Source organism: Nicotiana tomentosiformis, chromosome 10 (genome assembly GCF_000390325.3).
Source record: "Nicotiana tomentosiformis chromosome 10, ASM39032v3, whole genome shotgun sequence".
In the NCBI taxonomy this organism is placed as follows: domain Eukaryota; kingdom Viridiplantae; phylum Streptophyta; class Magnoliopsida; order Solanales; family Solanaceae; genus Nicotiana; species Nicotiana tomentosiformis.
This window is the reverse complement of record NC_090821.1, coordinates 31,003,260-31,020,410: the sequence shown is the minus strand read 5'-3', so window position 1 is coordinate 31,020,410 and position 17,151 is coordinate 31,003,260. Positions and strand designations below refer to the sequence as shown.

At 41.6% G+C, this 17,151-nt stretch overlaps 1 protein-coding gene across 10 annotated transcripts in view; it reads right to left on the bottom strand.

The window, feature by feature from the left end:
- Positions 1 to 17,151, bottom strand: part of LOC104088809 (sugar transporter ERD6-like 8) — a 99,728-nt gene that overhangs the window by 6,065 nt on the left and 76,512 nt on the right. For 8 of the 10 annotated variants that reach the window (XM_070187380.1, XM_070187377.1, XM_070187379.1 and 5 more), the window contains 9 exons: positions 4,546 to 4,638; positions 4,361 to 4,441; positions 3,889 to 3,973; positions 3,749 to 3,792; positions 3,341 to 3,403; positions 3,111 to 3,170; positions 2,965 to 3,018; positions 2,485 to 2,544; positions 2,232 to 2,346 (listed from right to left, as the gene is read on the bottom strand). In XM_070187380.1, the coding sequence (XP_070043481.1) occupies positions 2,232 to 2,346; positions 2,485 to 2,544; positions 2,965 to 3,018; positions 3,111 to 3,170; positions 3,341 to 3,403; positions 3,749 to 3,792; positions 3,889 to 3,973; positions 4,361 to 4,441; positions 4,546 to 4,638 (655 nt within the window). The remainder of the gene's footprint in view (positions 1 to 2,231; positions 2,347 to 2,484; positions 2,545 to 2,964; positions 3,019 to 3,110; positions 3,171 to 3,340; positions 3,404 to 3,748; positions 3,793 to 3,888; positions 3,974 to 4,360; positions 4,442 to 4,545; positions 4,639 to 17,151) is intronic. The other 2 variants (XM_070187381.1, XM_070187382.1) reach the window with 2 other exon arrangements.

Sequence of the window (17,151 nt, the reverse complement as noted above, 5' to 3'; positions counted from 1 at the left end):
GATTGTGTATGCACCAGGGGTGCAAGTATTATAATAGAGCTTCAAGTTATGGATATGAATTATACCTATGTGGAAGGGAGATCATGAAATAGATAGAAGATGTGATGCGAGATTTTAAGGTAAGTAAGGTAAAGGTGAACAACGTACGAGATACTCAGGTGCAGAAGGTTGTGAACAATCTATACTTCGGATAGAAGGCTAGAAGCATGGGGATTCAGTATCCAGGAATGATAGCGGCATCCTCAGTGGCATGTCTTCCAGCCTATGACTTCTAGGTATCGAGAAGTCTAATTAAGAGAGTAAAGAAGAGTTAGAGACGATGTGATGTCTTGCTTGATGTTCCAGAATAACATAAGGAAATATATGGTGCAAATAAGTTGAAGGAAGGTTGCGAATAATATAAATAAATATGTGTAGGTCACAAGATAAAGTATGGTAAAGCGACAGGGTTTTAGGAAGACAGGAGTAAGGATAAGAAAGGGCGAGTGAGAAGGTGACGAGAATGGATAAGTCCTCAGGATTAATCCCATGAAAACAAGAGAGCTAATGGTTTCTCTAAGTTATAGAAAGCTCAGTATAGCCTGAATGAACTTACAGGAGTCTAAGACTAATAGCATTTAGAAGAGATGGAATGTTGCCCTGGTAGTATAATGAGGGTGTAATTGTGATAGTAATAGGATGACGTTTGGGCCTTCGATTGAGTAATGATTTGAAAAGAAAAGGGGGGATTTCATGAATTGTACAGAATTAAAATACCACCATAAGATGAACCACGTAAGGATGCCATGAAATATGGTTATGGAAGTATGGTATCGCCCCCAGGTGGATCGGGAAAATCACTTCAAATGTTCATCGATGCAACATGAGCCCTAATGATTACGTAAGAAGTTTCAAGTTATCAGTGGTAAATTGTAGATCAACATTGAGGTGAATCAACAATGGATGGATAAAAGTTACAAAGCATGAGATGAGATTAGGCCGTCATTGCAGTAATGAGGAAGCATTAAAGGACTACATATGGGATAAGCAACGAGAGTAACCTAGAGTTTGGTAGCAAACCTCAGTAACAATAAACTGAAGTGAGAGTTATGGTATAGTATGACCTATTTAGATGTAGTAAGGCCATAGACGCCCAGAGGTACAACTTGTCATAATTTTGTATATGTTCACAAAGTGAGGCCTAGAGATTAGCTAAAAGCTAGATGAAAAATGAGAGAAGAGTCACATAGGCGCACATACAAGGACAAAGTCGTACATACTGCATGATAGAAGGTAGCAACGTTACGAGATTGGAAGAATTCCAACCATAAGTTATGGTGTGAGAAAGAGGCCTAAAGGGGGGAATGCCCTGGCCTTTGGATTTATTCACAAAACAGTTGCCTAGATGGCAGGGAGAGTATAAATGTACATTGACCCATGACCGGTGCCCTGGCCTTTGGATTTATAGACTTACTTCTTATGGATTGCATTCATTTATAAATGTACATTGACCCATGACCAGATGACATTATATACGCATATATTATATGTATATGAGGTATGGAGAAAGGTTATGGCATTATATATGTATCACCACTTGATCAGCTGGTATACGTTGATGATTTCGCTCATAGTGGCCGAGATGATATGATAGGATGCCCTCAGAGGATTGATGATGTTATGTACACATATACCTATGCATGGTATGACATTTATACATATATGTATGACATTATAGATGTCTCATGATTCACAGAGCTATTCAGACTTACAGGTTGAATTTTTTACTCCATGTTTCTTTCATGTCTATTATATACTATTTTTCATGTCTTACATACTCGATACTTTATTTGTACTAACGTCCCTTTTGCCTAGGGACACTGTGTTTCATGCCCGCAGGTCCCGATAGACAAGTTGAGAGTCCTCCTAGTAGGCTATCAGCTCAGTGGAAGGTGTTGGTACACTCCACTTGCTCCGGAGTTACTTATTTGGTCAGTATGCTTTGGACATGTATTCAATGACCTTGAGGTTGGGATTCCGGGTCGTGACACTAGTATATTCAATGAAATTAAGCAGCTAGAAATTCTTTTGTTGGTTGAGATATATGGTTTTTTTTTGACAGTTTATTACTCTCAAAGAAATTTTAATCAAATAAGAGAATCATTAACTCCTGAAATATAAGTATCTTTTTTTTGTTTTGGAAAAGAAACTCAGACTAAGAAATAACAGAAGGTAGTGTTCAATGGGATTACCATGTGAACTCCACAACATGAGAAAGTTGAAGGTGTAAGAAATAACCCAAGAACCAAACCAATTCATCAATGTCACTAAACCTCCGCCTAATCCCTTTACATGTAATGGAAATACCTTCACATATAATAGAAAGGTTGTTAATTAAGACCATCTTTCTTTCTTTTTTGTATAAAAAGGATAGCTTGCTGATTTTAATTATGACAGTATATAAGATAAAATATAAAATAACATAAACGTTGATTTCAATGTTACCTCACTCATAATGAGCCAAGGACCTGCCCCCATTCCTATTGAAAAGAAGGCTATGTAGACCTGTACCCGATACAAATTTAAAAATAAACCGAGATGTTCAAAGAGTTAATGAGAAGAGCTTATATATAGAACTAAACAATAAAAAGATACAGTTAAGCTTCCATGAGAAATTACATGCCTTTTAAATATATATCCTTTTCCTCCCATTTTACACTACACTGTTCCAAGGATAGGAAGAGCCAATCTAAATTTTTGTTTGATATGGCATTGATAGAATAGTTTTTTCAGAATAAAGTATATAAAATGTATAAAATTAAAAATGCTTAAAGATAAATGTGTACACTGTTTTTCATTATTTTTCTTCTCTTGTACCGTCTTTTAAAGAAAAATGACTCTCATCACTGGATGGAATGAAAGAACTTACCACACAAAATGAAATTACTTTAAGACTACAATAAAATTTTTATATCAAAGTCTTACCAAAACGCCAAGAATAGCAAGGTTGGGGACCAGAGTTAGTGCCACAGAATGAGCCTGTTAGAAAATAAAACAATAGTATATACTTATAAAAATGAATAAGTTCAGAGGGGGGAAAAAAACTCACACCAACCATAACATTAATTAACCTTGAAAAAGAATGAAAATGCAATTAGTAGATTCCCCAACAGCAAGCCAGACGCAGACATCTGAAAAATAAAGAAATACTATTAGTTTTGGATATGTGACCTTCTCTTTCTTTTTGTCCTTGTGGAATTGAACTCAAGGGGTTTGTCCTTGTGGGGAGTTTTGGATTCTTAAATTGAACTCAAGGGGAGTATGAATATTTTCAACAGCCTTTTTGTCTGTAAATTATTACCATTAGAAGGGGTCTTCTACCAGTTCTATCTATCAAAAGTGCACCCCCTGCAGTGACTCCCACCTGAAAGAAAAATATACGTACATTTACATTTTCTAGAAAATTATCAAAGATTTTTCATACTCCCGTTATTTCAATTTAGATGATATATTTCGCTTATCAAGAATCAATTTGACTAAACTTTGAAATTAAATTAGATTAATTTAACTCGGTATTTTTAATTAAAATTTAGATATTCAAAAACTATATGAAAAGTATAAGTTACACTTTTTTTCATGGCAATATGATAAAAATATACATTTTAAAAAGTTGGTCAAACTTCACACAGTTTTATTCTCGTGAAGCGAAATGTATCATCTAAATTAAAACGGGGAGAGTAATTATTTTTAGAAATGAGAAAACAGAAACCTGTAAAATGCCAAAAAGTATCGTTCCCAGACTAGGATTAAAACCTGACATCAAATGACGTATAATTAGTGGAAGATGGCAACAGTGACGCCACAACAAACAACAATAACAACAATATTATAGTTAAAACTACAACATACCAGCTGATTTGAAAATTTCAGTAGAATAGAAAACAATTCCGTTAATTCCCACAAACTGCTGGAACGCCATCAACCCAACAGATATCTAAAGGCAGAAAGGAGCAAAAATAAGTAATGTTAGCTTAACAAAACAAAAAATAAGGGATTAATTATACAAAAGGTCATCAATGATATTAGGGTTGACCAGATTTTAGGCAAAATGATATTCTTGATACAGTTCATATGATGAACCTAGAACTTTTGAACGGGCATGTATAAAAATCTACTAAAATCTCAGTCAAAATTAACTCAAAGAACTCATTAAATTTAAATACTAGATCCGCATTTATCTTTATATATGGAGTAGTAAAGTTTAATGATTTTTTTGTTAGAATAATTAGTTAGATAATTTTGTGCAGTTTGATCATAAGTTGGATGACCTTTTGTGTAAGTAATCCCAAAAAAAAAGGAGTGGAATGATTGGGATGCTTACAATCACAGCTCGATAATTGGATCTGTCGAACAAGTTTACAAAGGTGACTTTGGGGAGCGTTTGAAGAATGGTCAAATACTCCTGTAGGATTGAATCTCAGCGCATTCATCATTCATCATTCGTCTTGTAGTAGAAAAATGGAAAGATGGAGCAAGCTAGCTAGCTAGAGACACATATATACGTACTTGTATAGTGGACCTTTCATATGAAATGTCAGCATGTTTCCCTCTTAGCTTTCTTAGAGCTGCTTCAAATTCTTCTTCTTCTCCATTCATAGCCTGCTCCAACACACTACTTTCTCTTCATTTCTCCTTTTACTTGTTAAGATACGAACTAATGCAGGGAAGTAGATAGAGGCATATCTATGATTCACAATCATAATAGATACGAGTGATGACAATTTTTCATGTGTAAATGACTTGATTAGAAACCACTAGTTTTTTTTCACCTTTTAGAAGACAACTAGTTGAATAGAGCTACAGAGATTGAGGAATAATAAGGGAGATAGAATATAGCAATTTTTTTTCTAATCAAACTCTATAACTTGTTGTTCTACAACGTTCGATAGGTATACAACGATTTCGCTTGTTTCTTCTCTTTTCTTGGTTGATCAATAGGTGTGGAAAAGAGGCAGAGAAGAGAGAGTTTAGTAGAAGTTGAACCTTACACTTAAATGTGATGAAATGTAATGAAATAGCTAGGGCCTATCGCTATCTTCACGCGAGTTTCAATAGTTAAATAATATTTCACTATTCCCAACAACAACAATTAAAATAACTCTGTTTTCGTCAAAAACAAGTTATCATCGGCAATATGAATCATTATATCTTCAAGTTTAATTCAAATCATTATCATACCAAATAAGTTAAAAATTAAAATAAAATAAATAAAAAAAAAAATATATATATATATATACAATAATAAAAATAATAATACCCGACAAAATAAAAAAAAATTACGTAAGATACAAGCTGATCAAGTAGATACCTGCATTTGGAAGAAAAATATTGGAAGCAAAAAGCAGGAATGCAGTGGTTTCAGGAGGGGGTAAAGAAATACAAATTTCTTTCATGCCTATGTCAAGGTAAGAAGAAGGAAACTTAGCCTAGCCGACTACAAAATGTAGAAGGTGGTTGGGTAACATCTAACACTGATATGATTAATGAGGTAGACAGATTTTTTTCAGGTACAATTTTCAAAAAAGAGGATTCGAGATAATTTTGATCTTCTACAACGTATCTCTACTTTGATCACTATAAGTCAATGAGCATTAAAATAGCAGTGTTTGGATTCAGTAGTGAGAGCTCTAGTGGTCTTGATGATTTTACAGGGTTATTCTATCAATCTTGTTGGTAGATTATTCAGATTGTATATGGTCGAAATAGATTTTGGCCTTCCTACGTTCGATCGAGTTCAAGTGGTAAGAAATCGGAGTGGGATTTTGGGAGTGAGCTCCGAAGACAGTACTAACGAGCCTCGAGTTCGAAGGCTGCTCGAGGAGTCGGCTCGATAACCTTATCGAGCCCGTGACCAAATCGATCCACAAGGCATTGCTTCGAGGTCGGAAATGCGCGACGCCCATCCCGAAGGTCAAACTCGAGCCAAGACCGAAGGGCTCGACCCAGTAACGAGTTCGTGCCAGTATCGAGCTCACACACGAGCTGTTGCAACCGCACCAAGAGAGAGAATCTTGGCGGGAATCGAGGAAGAGACAAATCATCATGGGTCCTCCACTATATGTTTTATTTTATTATTTTTTGTTATAAATAAAGTAATGACCCTCTACTATAAAAGGGGGATCCTTGTAAGTTATGGACATACTAAATACACTAGAACAAAAGATATCTCCTTGTGCTTGTTTTACTTCATTTTATTCATTCTTTCTGATTCATTATTCCATTTTTGTAGTCAAGAATATTCGTATTGATATGTCTCTATACGATTTGTATCAAAGGGTATCACGTAATCCTTAGAACCATACACAAATTTAACGTTATCCGATTTTTCGGGTAAACAGTTTGGCGTCCACCGTGGGGCTAAGGATAACAATGATTGTTTGACATAAATCTGTAGTACACACCAATTTACAACTTCAAATCAGCAATGGCTTTACCTATCAACCACGAAGCCGGCCTTCAAGATGAAACCAACAACTTGGCACCCGGGGGGGCGGAAGGCCACTTGACGATGGCACTGAGGCTCGAATCGAAGTACCCAAAATTCGAGCCGAAGTACCATTGGATGTCAATTCACGAATAGCTCTGGAGGCGAATTAGCGTTCCGAACCGGAAAAAAATATTCAGGGCGGTACTCGATCCGTAGCCCGAGATACCCATAACGCGGGGGAAATCAGAGCCAGCTTACGTATGATCTTCGAGATGCTACAAGCCCAACAAGTAGTGATAGCCCAGTTACAGAGCCAAACTCATATACAAAGCAGGACGAATCCCAATCCGCTTCGAGAAATCACCCCCAGAACGGAGCCCGCCATAGTGAAATCAAACGAGCAAGAATCGGGGACCACTCCCGAAATTACTAAATTGCTCGAGGAACTCACAAAACGAATCGTAGCCAACGACAAGAGAGTGGAAACGTACAATGCCTGGGTCGATCAAATCCCGGGGGCTCCACCAATGATAAAAGGGCTTGATTCGAAAAAATTCATACAAAAGCCTTTTCCCTCGAGTGCGACCCCAAAACCAATCCCCAAAAAATTTCGTATGCCCGAAATTCCCAAATATAACATTACGACCGATCCTAACGAACACGTCACCTCTTACACATGTACCATCAAAGGTAACGATTTGGAGGAAGATGAGATCGAATCTGTGTTGTTGAAAAAGTTCGGGGAGACCCTCTCGAAGGGAGCAATGATCCGGTATCACAATTTACCGCCAAATTCCATCGATTCTTTTGCCATGTTAGCAGATTCGTTCGTAAAGGCACATGTTGGTGCCATAAAGGTTGCAACAAGGAAATCAGACCTCTTCAAAGTAAAGCAAAGGGGTAATGAAATGCTGAGGGAATTCGTATCCCGATTTCAAATGGAATGCATGAAATTGCCACCGGTCACAAACGATTGGGCCGTACAAGCTTTCACCCAAGGGTTGAACGAGCTAAGTTTGACAGCATCATGTCGGCTGAAGCAAAATTTGATCGAGTATCCAGCAATAACTTGGGCAGATATACACAACCGATATCAATCGAAAATTAGGGTCGAAGATGACCAGTTGGGAGCTCCGTATGGACCCATGCATCAGAACAGGACAGCTACAAAAAACCAAAGGGAGATCGACATAGAACAAAGGTCGAACAGAGACCGATATCAAGCGTACGTCGCAGATCGGATGAACAGCGGTTCAACACGCCATACAGTTCGGAACAATCGAAGGATTGATCGAGGGAAAAATTCTCGGGGATTTATGAGCAAGAGCGGCTTTGATAAATATGTCGATCCTATAGAAGCACCTTGGTTATCAGAGTATAACTTCAGCGTTGGTGCATCCGCCATCGTGTCGGCTATCGGACGCATCAAAGACACCAAGTGGCCTCGACCCATGCAGACCGATCCTGCCCAAAGGAATCCTAATCAAATGTAGGAATATCATGGCACCCATGGTCACAGAACGGAAGATTGCAGGTAACTAAGAGAGGAAGTAGCCCGCTTATTTAACAAAGGGCACCTTCGGGAATTTCTGAGTGATAGGGCGAAGAACCATTTTAACAACAGGGATTTCGGAAAGCAAAACGAGCAAGAAGAACCGCAGCACGTCATTCACATGATCATCGGTGGCGCCGATACCCCTCAGGGACCAATGCTTAAACGCACTAAAACATAAATTGTGAGGGAAGAGCGATCTCGGACTCAAGATTACGCACCCATAGGGACTTTGTCCTTCGATGATGAAGATGCAGGAGTCATCCAACCTCATAACGATGCACTAGTAATATCAGTACTCATGAATAAAACTAAAATTAAGCGTGTGTTAATCGATCCAGGTAGCTCGGCCAACATCATTAGATTGAAGGTCGTAGAACAGCTCGGTCTGCAGGACCAGATCATACCCGCAACTCTAGTTCTAAACGGATTCAATATGGCATGTGAAACCACCAAAGGCGAGATAATCCTACCAATAAACGTGGCCGGAACCATCCACGAAACGAAGTTTCACGTGATCGAAGGCGACATGAGGTAAAACGCCCTTTTCGGAAGGCCATGGATCCACAACATGAGAGTTGTACCTTCGACCCTACACCAGGTCCTCAAATTTCCAACATCAAGAGGTGTCAAAACAGTGTACGGAGAACAACCGCCGCAAAATAAATGTTCGTCGTCGAGGAAGCGAAATCAATATCCTCGCCTTCGCCGATAAAGGGATTGGGCTCAGAAGGACAACGGGACACCAAATAGCAATCACAGATGTCGGCTTCGACCCAACCAGATAACCAGAAGATCAAAGAAGATGATGGTCAAAGGGTCCCTCGATCTTTCACGATTCCCGATGACTCCGACGCCACCAAATCAACGATTGAAGAACTAGAGCAAATCACACTAATCGAGCACTGGCCCGAGCGAAAGGTATACTTGGGAACGGGGTTGAGCCCCAAACTCAGGAAGAAACTTGTTCAATTTCTTATCGATAACATTGATTGTTTTGCCTGGTCCCACTTAGATATAACAGGGATCCCACCGGACATAACGACGCATCGGCTAAGCTTGGACCCTAGGTTCAGACTGGTGAAGCAAAAGAGAAGACCCCAGTCCGAGGAAAAGCACGCATTCATAAAGGACGAGGTAACCAAACTTCTCAAAATAGGGTCCATTCGGGAGGTGAAATATCCCGAATGGTTAGCCAACGTAGTTGTAGTGCCTAAAAAAGGGAATAAACTTAGAATGTGTGTGGACTATAAGGATTTGAACAAAGCATGCCCCAAAGATTCCTTTCCTCTGCCCAACATCGATCGCATGATCGATGCCACGGCCGGCCACGAGATCCTCACTTTTCTCGATGCCTATTCCGGGTATAATCAAATCCAGATGAACCTGGAGGACCAAGAAAAAACTTCATTTGTCACCAAATATGAAAAATATTGTTATAATGTGATGCCCTTCGGGCTAAAAAATGCAAGGGTTACTTACCAACGCCTAGTAAATAAAATGTTCGAAGAACAAATAGGTAAATCAATGGAAGTTTATATTGACGACATGCTAATTAAGTCCCTGTGCGCAGAGGACCATTTGACCCATTTGCAGGAAACGTTCGAGATTTTGAGGAAATACAACATGAAGCTCAACCCCGAAAAATGTGCTTTCGGGGTCAGTTCGGGTAAGTTCCTCGGCTTCATGGTGTCAAATCGGAGAATCGAGATTAACCCCGATAAAATCAAGGCCATCGAAGACATCACCATCGTGGATAGCGTGAAAGCTGTACAAAGACTAACGGGACGGATTGCAGCCTTAGGCCGATTCATTTCGAGATCATCAGATCGAAGTCACAAATTATTCTCTCTACTCAAAAAAACGAACGATTTCGCTTGGACCCCGGAATGCTAACAAGCATTGGAGGAACTAAAATGATATCTATCGAGCCCACCACTACTTCACACTCCAAAAAAGGATGAAAAACTTTGTTGTACTTGGCAGTATCGGAAATCACTGTAAGCGGTGTCCTAATTCGAGAAGAGCAAGGTACGCAATTTCCCGTTTATTATATAAGTCGGACCTTAGGAGAAGCAGAAACTAGATATCCGCACCTAGAAAAATTGGCACTTGCACTGATAAGCGCCTCTAGAAAGTTAAGACCGTACTTTCAGTGTCACCCCATATGCGTATTAACCACTTACCCGCTTCGTAATATTTTGCACAAGCCCGAACTATCAGGCCGATTGGCCAAATGGGCAGTCAAACTCAGTGGGTACGATATCGAATATCAACCCCGTACGGCCATCAAGTCTCAAATTTTAGCAGACTTCGTGGCCGATTTCACGCCAATCCTCGTACCTGAAGTCGAAAAAGAACTCCTGTTGAAATCGGGTACATCATCGGGAGTATGGATCCTTTTTACGGACGGGGCTTCGAACGTGAAGGGGTCCGGGTTGGGCATAGTTTTGAAACCACCCACGGGTAACACTATTAGGCAATCTATTAAAACTACCAGGTTAACTAACAATGAGGCCGAGTATGAAGCCATGATTGCAGGTCTCGAGCTAGCTAAAAACTTGGGAGCAGAAGTCATTGAAGCCAAATGTGATTCTTTGCTGGTGGTGAGTCAAGTGAACAAAACCTTCGAATTTCGAGAAGGTAGAATGCAAAGGTATTTAGACAAACTACTTTTCACTTTGCACCATTTCAAACAACGAACTTTACGGCATGATCCACGAGAACAAAACAATGAAGCTGATGCACTTGCGAATTTGGGATCGTCGGTCGAGGAAGATGACTTGAACTCGGGGACTGTCGTCCAACTCTCGAGATCGGTAATCGAAGGAGGTCACACCGAGATAAATTCTACAAGCTTAACCTGGGATTGGAGAAATAAGTATATTGAATACTTAAAGAGCGGAAAGCTCCCATCGGACACTAAAGACTCTAGGGCCCTACGGACTAAAGCTGCTCGATTCACGTTGACTTCAGATGGAATGCTATATCGAAGGACATTCGATGGACCGCTGGCAGTATGCTTGGGTCCGGGAGGTACCGATTACATCCTACGGGAAGTGCACGAGGGCACTTGTGGGAATCACTCCGGTGCCGATACATTAGTTCAAAAAATAATTAGAGCAAGGTATTATTGGACCGATATGGGCAAAGATGCGAAGGAATTTGTTCGTAAATATGACAAATTTCAAAGGTTTGCGCCAATGATCCATCAACCCGGAGAGCAACTTCACTCAGTCATATCCCCATGGTCGTTCATGAAATGGGGAATGGATATCGTCGGCCCTCTGCCATCGACCCCAGGTAAAGCCAAATTTATTTTATTTATGACTGACTATTTTTCTAAATGGGTTGAAGCGCAGGCGTTCGAGAAAATAAGAGAGAAAGAAGTTATAGACTTTATTTGGGATCATATCGTATGCCGATTCGGGATACCCTCCGAAATAGTATGTGACAATGGGAAACAATTCGTTGGCAGCAAAGTAACAAAATTCCTCGAAGATCACAAAATAAGAAAGATACTATCAATACCATACCACCCCAGTGGGAACGGACAGGCCGAATCAACGAATAAAACTATCATTCAAAACTTAAAGAAAAGGTTGAACGACGCTAAAGGAAAATGGAGAGAAATCCTGCCCGAAGTCCTTAGGGCATATCGAACAACGTCAAAATCCAGTACGGGGGCGACCCCATTCTCCTTAGTATATGGGTCTGAAGCATTGATACCAGTCGAAGTCGGTGAACCCAATACCGGATTTCGATTCACGATGGAAGAATCAAATAATGAGGCTATGAATACCAGCTTCGAATTATCGGACGAAAGACGAGAAGCTGCTCTCGTCCGATTGGCCGCCCAAAAGCAGCGAATCGAAAGATATTATAATCGAAGAACCAAGCTCCGTCATTTCAAGCCCGAGGACTTAGTGTTAAGAAAAGTCACCATCAATACCCGAAATCCGAACGAAGGAAAACTAGGACCAAATTGGGAAGTACCATATCAGGTTCTCAAGAACTTCGGAAAGGGATCGTACATGTTCGGCATTATAAACGGCAAACAGCTATCAAGCAGTTGGAATGTGTCACATCTAAAACGATACTACTTCTAAGGTACGACCCTTCCATATTCATTTACATTTCAAAACTGACCCCTGCAGAAGTCCGAACAAGAGCTAAGATGGACCCCTCGCTTGAAAGCATGCATTGCACTCTTTTTTTCTTAGACCGGTTTTATCCCAAATGGGTTTTTCGGCAAGATTTTTAATGAGGCAACCAATGATCGTGCTGCACTTACAACAAGTATCTGATGCCTCTGTACAATCGACCTCAAATATTGGGGGGGCATTAGCCCTCAGATATATCAAGTTCTGATACAAGAAATTTATTTCGCAACAACGGGGTTCTAGTAGGAAAAGTTGTAAGAGCCAAAATGGTCAAAACGAACCATGCTCATGTAGTTGGCCCGAACCCAGACGCGAAACATAAACACATGTATAATGACTTGCAAAAAAAGTCCTCCTCTTTACCGATATCTTATATCCAAGAAAAATTCCTCTATTTGGAGATTTATTATGCAATCAGAAATAAGATAAACTCGACCATTACGCCTACGGGCTACTTTTATTTCGAGTTCGAGCAAGCACTCACTCGACCCCCACGGGCTACATTACTTCGAGTTCGAATCGTTCACTCGACGACTAAAGCCTACGGGCTACTTTCATTTCGAGTTCGAGCAAGCACTCACTCGGCCATTACGTCCACAGGCTACATTACTTCGAGTTCGAATCATTCACTCGACGACTAAAGCCTAAGGGCTACTTTTATTTCGAGTTCGAGCAAGCACTCACTCGACCATTACACCCACGGGCTACATTACTTCGAGTTCGAATCATTCACTCGATGACTAAAGCCTACGGGCTACTTTTATTTCGAGTTCGAGCAAGCACTCACTCGACCATTATGCCCACGGGCTACATTACTTCGAGTTCGAATCATTGACTCGATGACTAAAGCCTACGGGCTACTTTTATTTCGAGTTCGAATTCGAGCAAGCACTCACTCGACCATTACGCCCACGGGCTACATTATTTCGAGTTCGAATCATTCACTCGACGACTAAGCCTACAGGCTACTTCTATTTCGAGTTCGAGCAAGCACTCACTCGACCATTACGCCCACGGGCTACATTACTTCGAGTTTGAATCATTCACTCAACGACTAAGCCTACGGGCTACTTCTATTTCGAGTTCGAGCAAGCACTCACTCGACCATTACGCCCACGAGCTACATTACTCCGAGTTCGAATCACTCACTCGACGACTAAAGCCTACGGGCTACTTTCATTTCGAGTTCAAACGAGCACTCACTCGACTATTACGCCTACGGGTTATATTTCTTCGAGTTCGAAACATTGACTCAACTAGTAAGCCTAAGGGCTACGTCACTTCGAGTCTGAAAAAACAATCAATCATAGAGACTACGAAGTCCAAATTTGAATAAATTGTTAAGATCCTTGTGAAAACATTTGTAAGGCACGTATAAAGTCTTCACAAGTCGGCCAAGTTGTCTATATACAAAAATTACTACATGATTGATTACAAACTTAAAAAATTAAGAACTAAGCTTCCTGAACATCCTCAGGGGCATTTGCTTCTCTGTCAGGCTCTTCCCCGTCCTCGGATCCGCTCTTGCTACCGTCATCATCATCATCATCGCCATCAGAAGCCAAGGCTTCAGATTCAACTTCGAGCTCTTTAGCCTTTTTTATTTCTTAAGTAAGGTCGAAACCTCGAGCATGTATCTCCTCGATGGTCTCCCTCCGAGACCTACATTTAGCAAGTTCGGCAACCCAATGTACTCGAGTGTCGGCTGTATCTGCCGCCTCTCGTGCCTCCATCTGAGCAGCCTCGACATCAGCCCGATACACGACAATGGAATTATCCACCAAGATTTTCGACGACTCAACCTCCGCCTTGGCCTCAGCAAGCCGAGCTTCAAGCTCCTCGATCCTCTTAGCTTGAGCCGAACCCTTTTGCTTGACGTTTCGAAGCTGAACATCGGCCGATAATAAGTTGGTCAAAATGGTCTCTTTTTCCGCAGCCAGGCGGTCGATAGTCTCCTTCCACCGATTACATTCAGCTTTGATTTGATCAACTTCTTCCCGAAGTGACCCGATCTTTTCAACCTTTTACTATAGCTGAGACAAAGAAGGGTTAACTTCCACAGTTGAGTCAAACCCATACTTTAACATAACGAGGCTCACCTGCTTATCGAGTTCGGCCTCTTCTTCACGAGCCTTAGCCAAATCCGCTTGGAGGTCCTTTATAGCCTCATCCTTTTGGCAGCAAAGAAGCCGCGGGGCATCTCTCTCCCGAGACCTTCTGAAGCTGGACCTCACACTGGCTAAGGTCGACTCGAAACCTACTAATGGCCTGCATAGTAGGGAAAGAACACAAGTCAAGTTTGGAAAAGAACAAAGAAACCAAGTATAGTAAAATCATTACCCGAGTAATGAAATGTTGGGCCTCTTCTAGTAGAAGAGAAGCGTCACCAATATCGGAAGCATCATCGACTCCAGTAAAGCAATCCCGAAAGGGATCCCCAACACTAGAGCCTCCGCCCATATCGGGGGTCTTCAATTCTCGAGCTTCCTTTAACGCCTCCTCAGAAAAGGTTGGAAGGGAAGGTGAATGACCCACTGTCATAGCCCCAAGCGAATCACTCAGGGCGCTCCCATCAAGACTCGAGATCCCGGGGCCAACCCCGACCGGTACAGCCACCATCGGCTCAGGAGCTTTGGTGACCTCGATAGCTCTCATAGGTCGGATCACCAAAGCCGAGGCACCGCCTTCTTCTTCTTCTTCTTCTTCTTCTCTCAGTCGTTGGACCGAGTCAATCGGAAGAGCAATTGCCTTCCTCCTCACCCTTCGAGTTTTGCGCTTGGGGTCCTCTGACCGAGAAGAAGCTTTTCGCTTCTTATCTTTCCCCAGTTTCGGGACCGGGGACTTGGTTCCTTCTTCACCGCTCGAAGGCCTCAAAGCGGCATCCTTGGTTACACTTGCCTGAAAGGAAATCGGTAACGAATGGAGCACAGAGAACACTTCGAAGGAAACGAGAAGTAAAACCTTACCATGATTCTTGGCCTCCTATCTACCTTTTTCCAAATCACGCCAAGCGCGTTCGGCATAAGAGGAAGTCGAAGCTAACTTCCGAACCCAATCGTCGAGGTCGGGCACCGCTTGTGGCATCCAAGGGGCAGCTGTATATCGGAGAAAGACATCAGAAAAAATCGGGAAAAGATACGAAAAGCAACGTCTTATGAGAACCACTTACGGTCGAAATTCCATTCCTCGGGGAACGACATCTTCTCTTCCGGAATAAGGTCACGGGTCCTCACCCGAATATAACGGCCCATCCAACCCCGATCCTTGTCTTCGTTGATGATCGACATCAAAGCTTTCGATGCCCGACGATGAAGTCTGATTAGTCCTCGAAAGATTTGAGGCCGATACAATCGTATGAGGTGATTCAGGGAAAAATCCAGCCCCCCCGGCTTTGATGGAGAAGAAGCGAAGTAGGATTACTATACGCCATAGAGAGGGATGAATTTGACCGAGGGTGACCTGATATCTTTTACAAAAATCAATGATCACCGGGTCGATGGGACCCAATGTAAAGGGATAAGTGTAAACACTTAAAAACCCCTCCACATGGGTGACGACGCTCTCTTCGAGGGATGGAATTTGCAACACAACCTCGGAACCCCAGTTGCAGTCTTTCCTAACGGCCTCGAGATGACCCTCCGTTATAGAGCACATGTACATCGACACGTGCTCGCATCGACCCGGAACAGATGAAGGATTCTCAACCTTAAAATCGATCTTCAGAGTACACGGGCCGGGAACATAGTCACAGGTGGACGGCTCCACCGGCGCCTTGTCGCCGGATGGCCGTGAAGAAGAAGCTTTCTCCTTCTGAGGTACAGTTTTCGAAGTTTTGGCAATATATGAGAGGAAGAAAGGCAAAGGAAAGTGAAAAATTGACGACACCAAAACTCTGGTGTAGATGGCTCTGCAAGCGAATAGAGAGAAATGATAAGAAAATTTGGAAGAGTGAATGCGTAAAAGTGGTAAATGTTAGATGGAAGGGTTATTTATAGGCTCGCATCATGACAGTTCAATATCAAAAGTGGTCGACCGCTATCTGACAAGCATTAAATACCTTGAAAGACTAAATCGATGGGACAGCTATCACATACGTCATAATCGATCCCTGTTACAATGTCAGCTTATAACCCGATCGAACCGTCGAAAATCATATCGATTCTCACCGCATCCTTCGTGAGAAATGAGGGGACTATCTGTATATGGTCGAAATAGATTTCGACCTTCTTACGTTCGATCGAGTTCAAGTGGTAGGAAATCGGAGTGGGATTTTAGGAGTGAGCTCCGAAGACAGTACTAACGAGCCTCGAGTCCGAAGGCTGCTCGAGGAGTCAGCTTGATAACCTTATCGAGCCCGTGACCAAATCGATCCGCAAGGCATTGCTTCGAGCTCGGAAATACGCGACGCCCATCCCGAAGGTCGAACTTGAGCCAAGACCGAAGGGCTCGACCTAGTAACGAGTTCGAGTCAGTATCGAGCTCACAGAAAAGAGCCGTTGCAACCGCACCAAGAGAGAGAATCTTGGCGGGAATCGAGGAAGAGACAAATCATCATGGGTCCTCCACTATATGCTTTATTTTATTATTTTTTGTTATAAATAAAGTAATGACCCTCTACTATAAAAGGGGGATCCTTGTAAGCTATGGACATACTGAATACACTGGAACAAAAGATATCTCCTTGTGCTTCTTTTACTTCATTTTATTCATTCTTTCTGATTCATTATTCCCATTTTCGTAGTCAAGAATATTCGTATTGCTATCTCTCTATATGATTTGTATCAAAGGGTATTACGTATCCTTAGAACCATACATAAATTTAACGTTATTCGATTTTTCGGGTAAACACAGACATTACTACAATGGTGAGACATATATCAAAAGAGAACCGAGTGCTCCGGTTGACAAGTCTGTGTAGGAGAACTTGCAAGTGAAAAAGCATGGCGATTGTGGGGTAGTGTTAAGCAGAA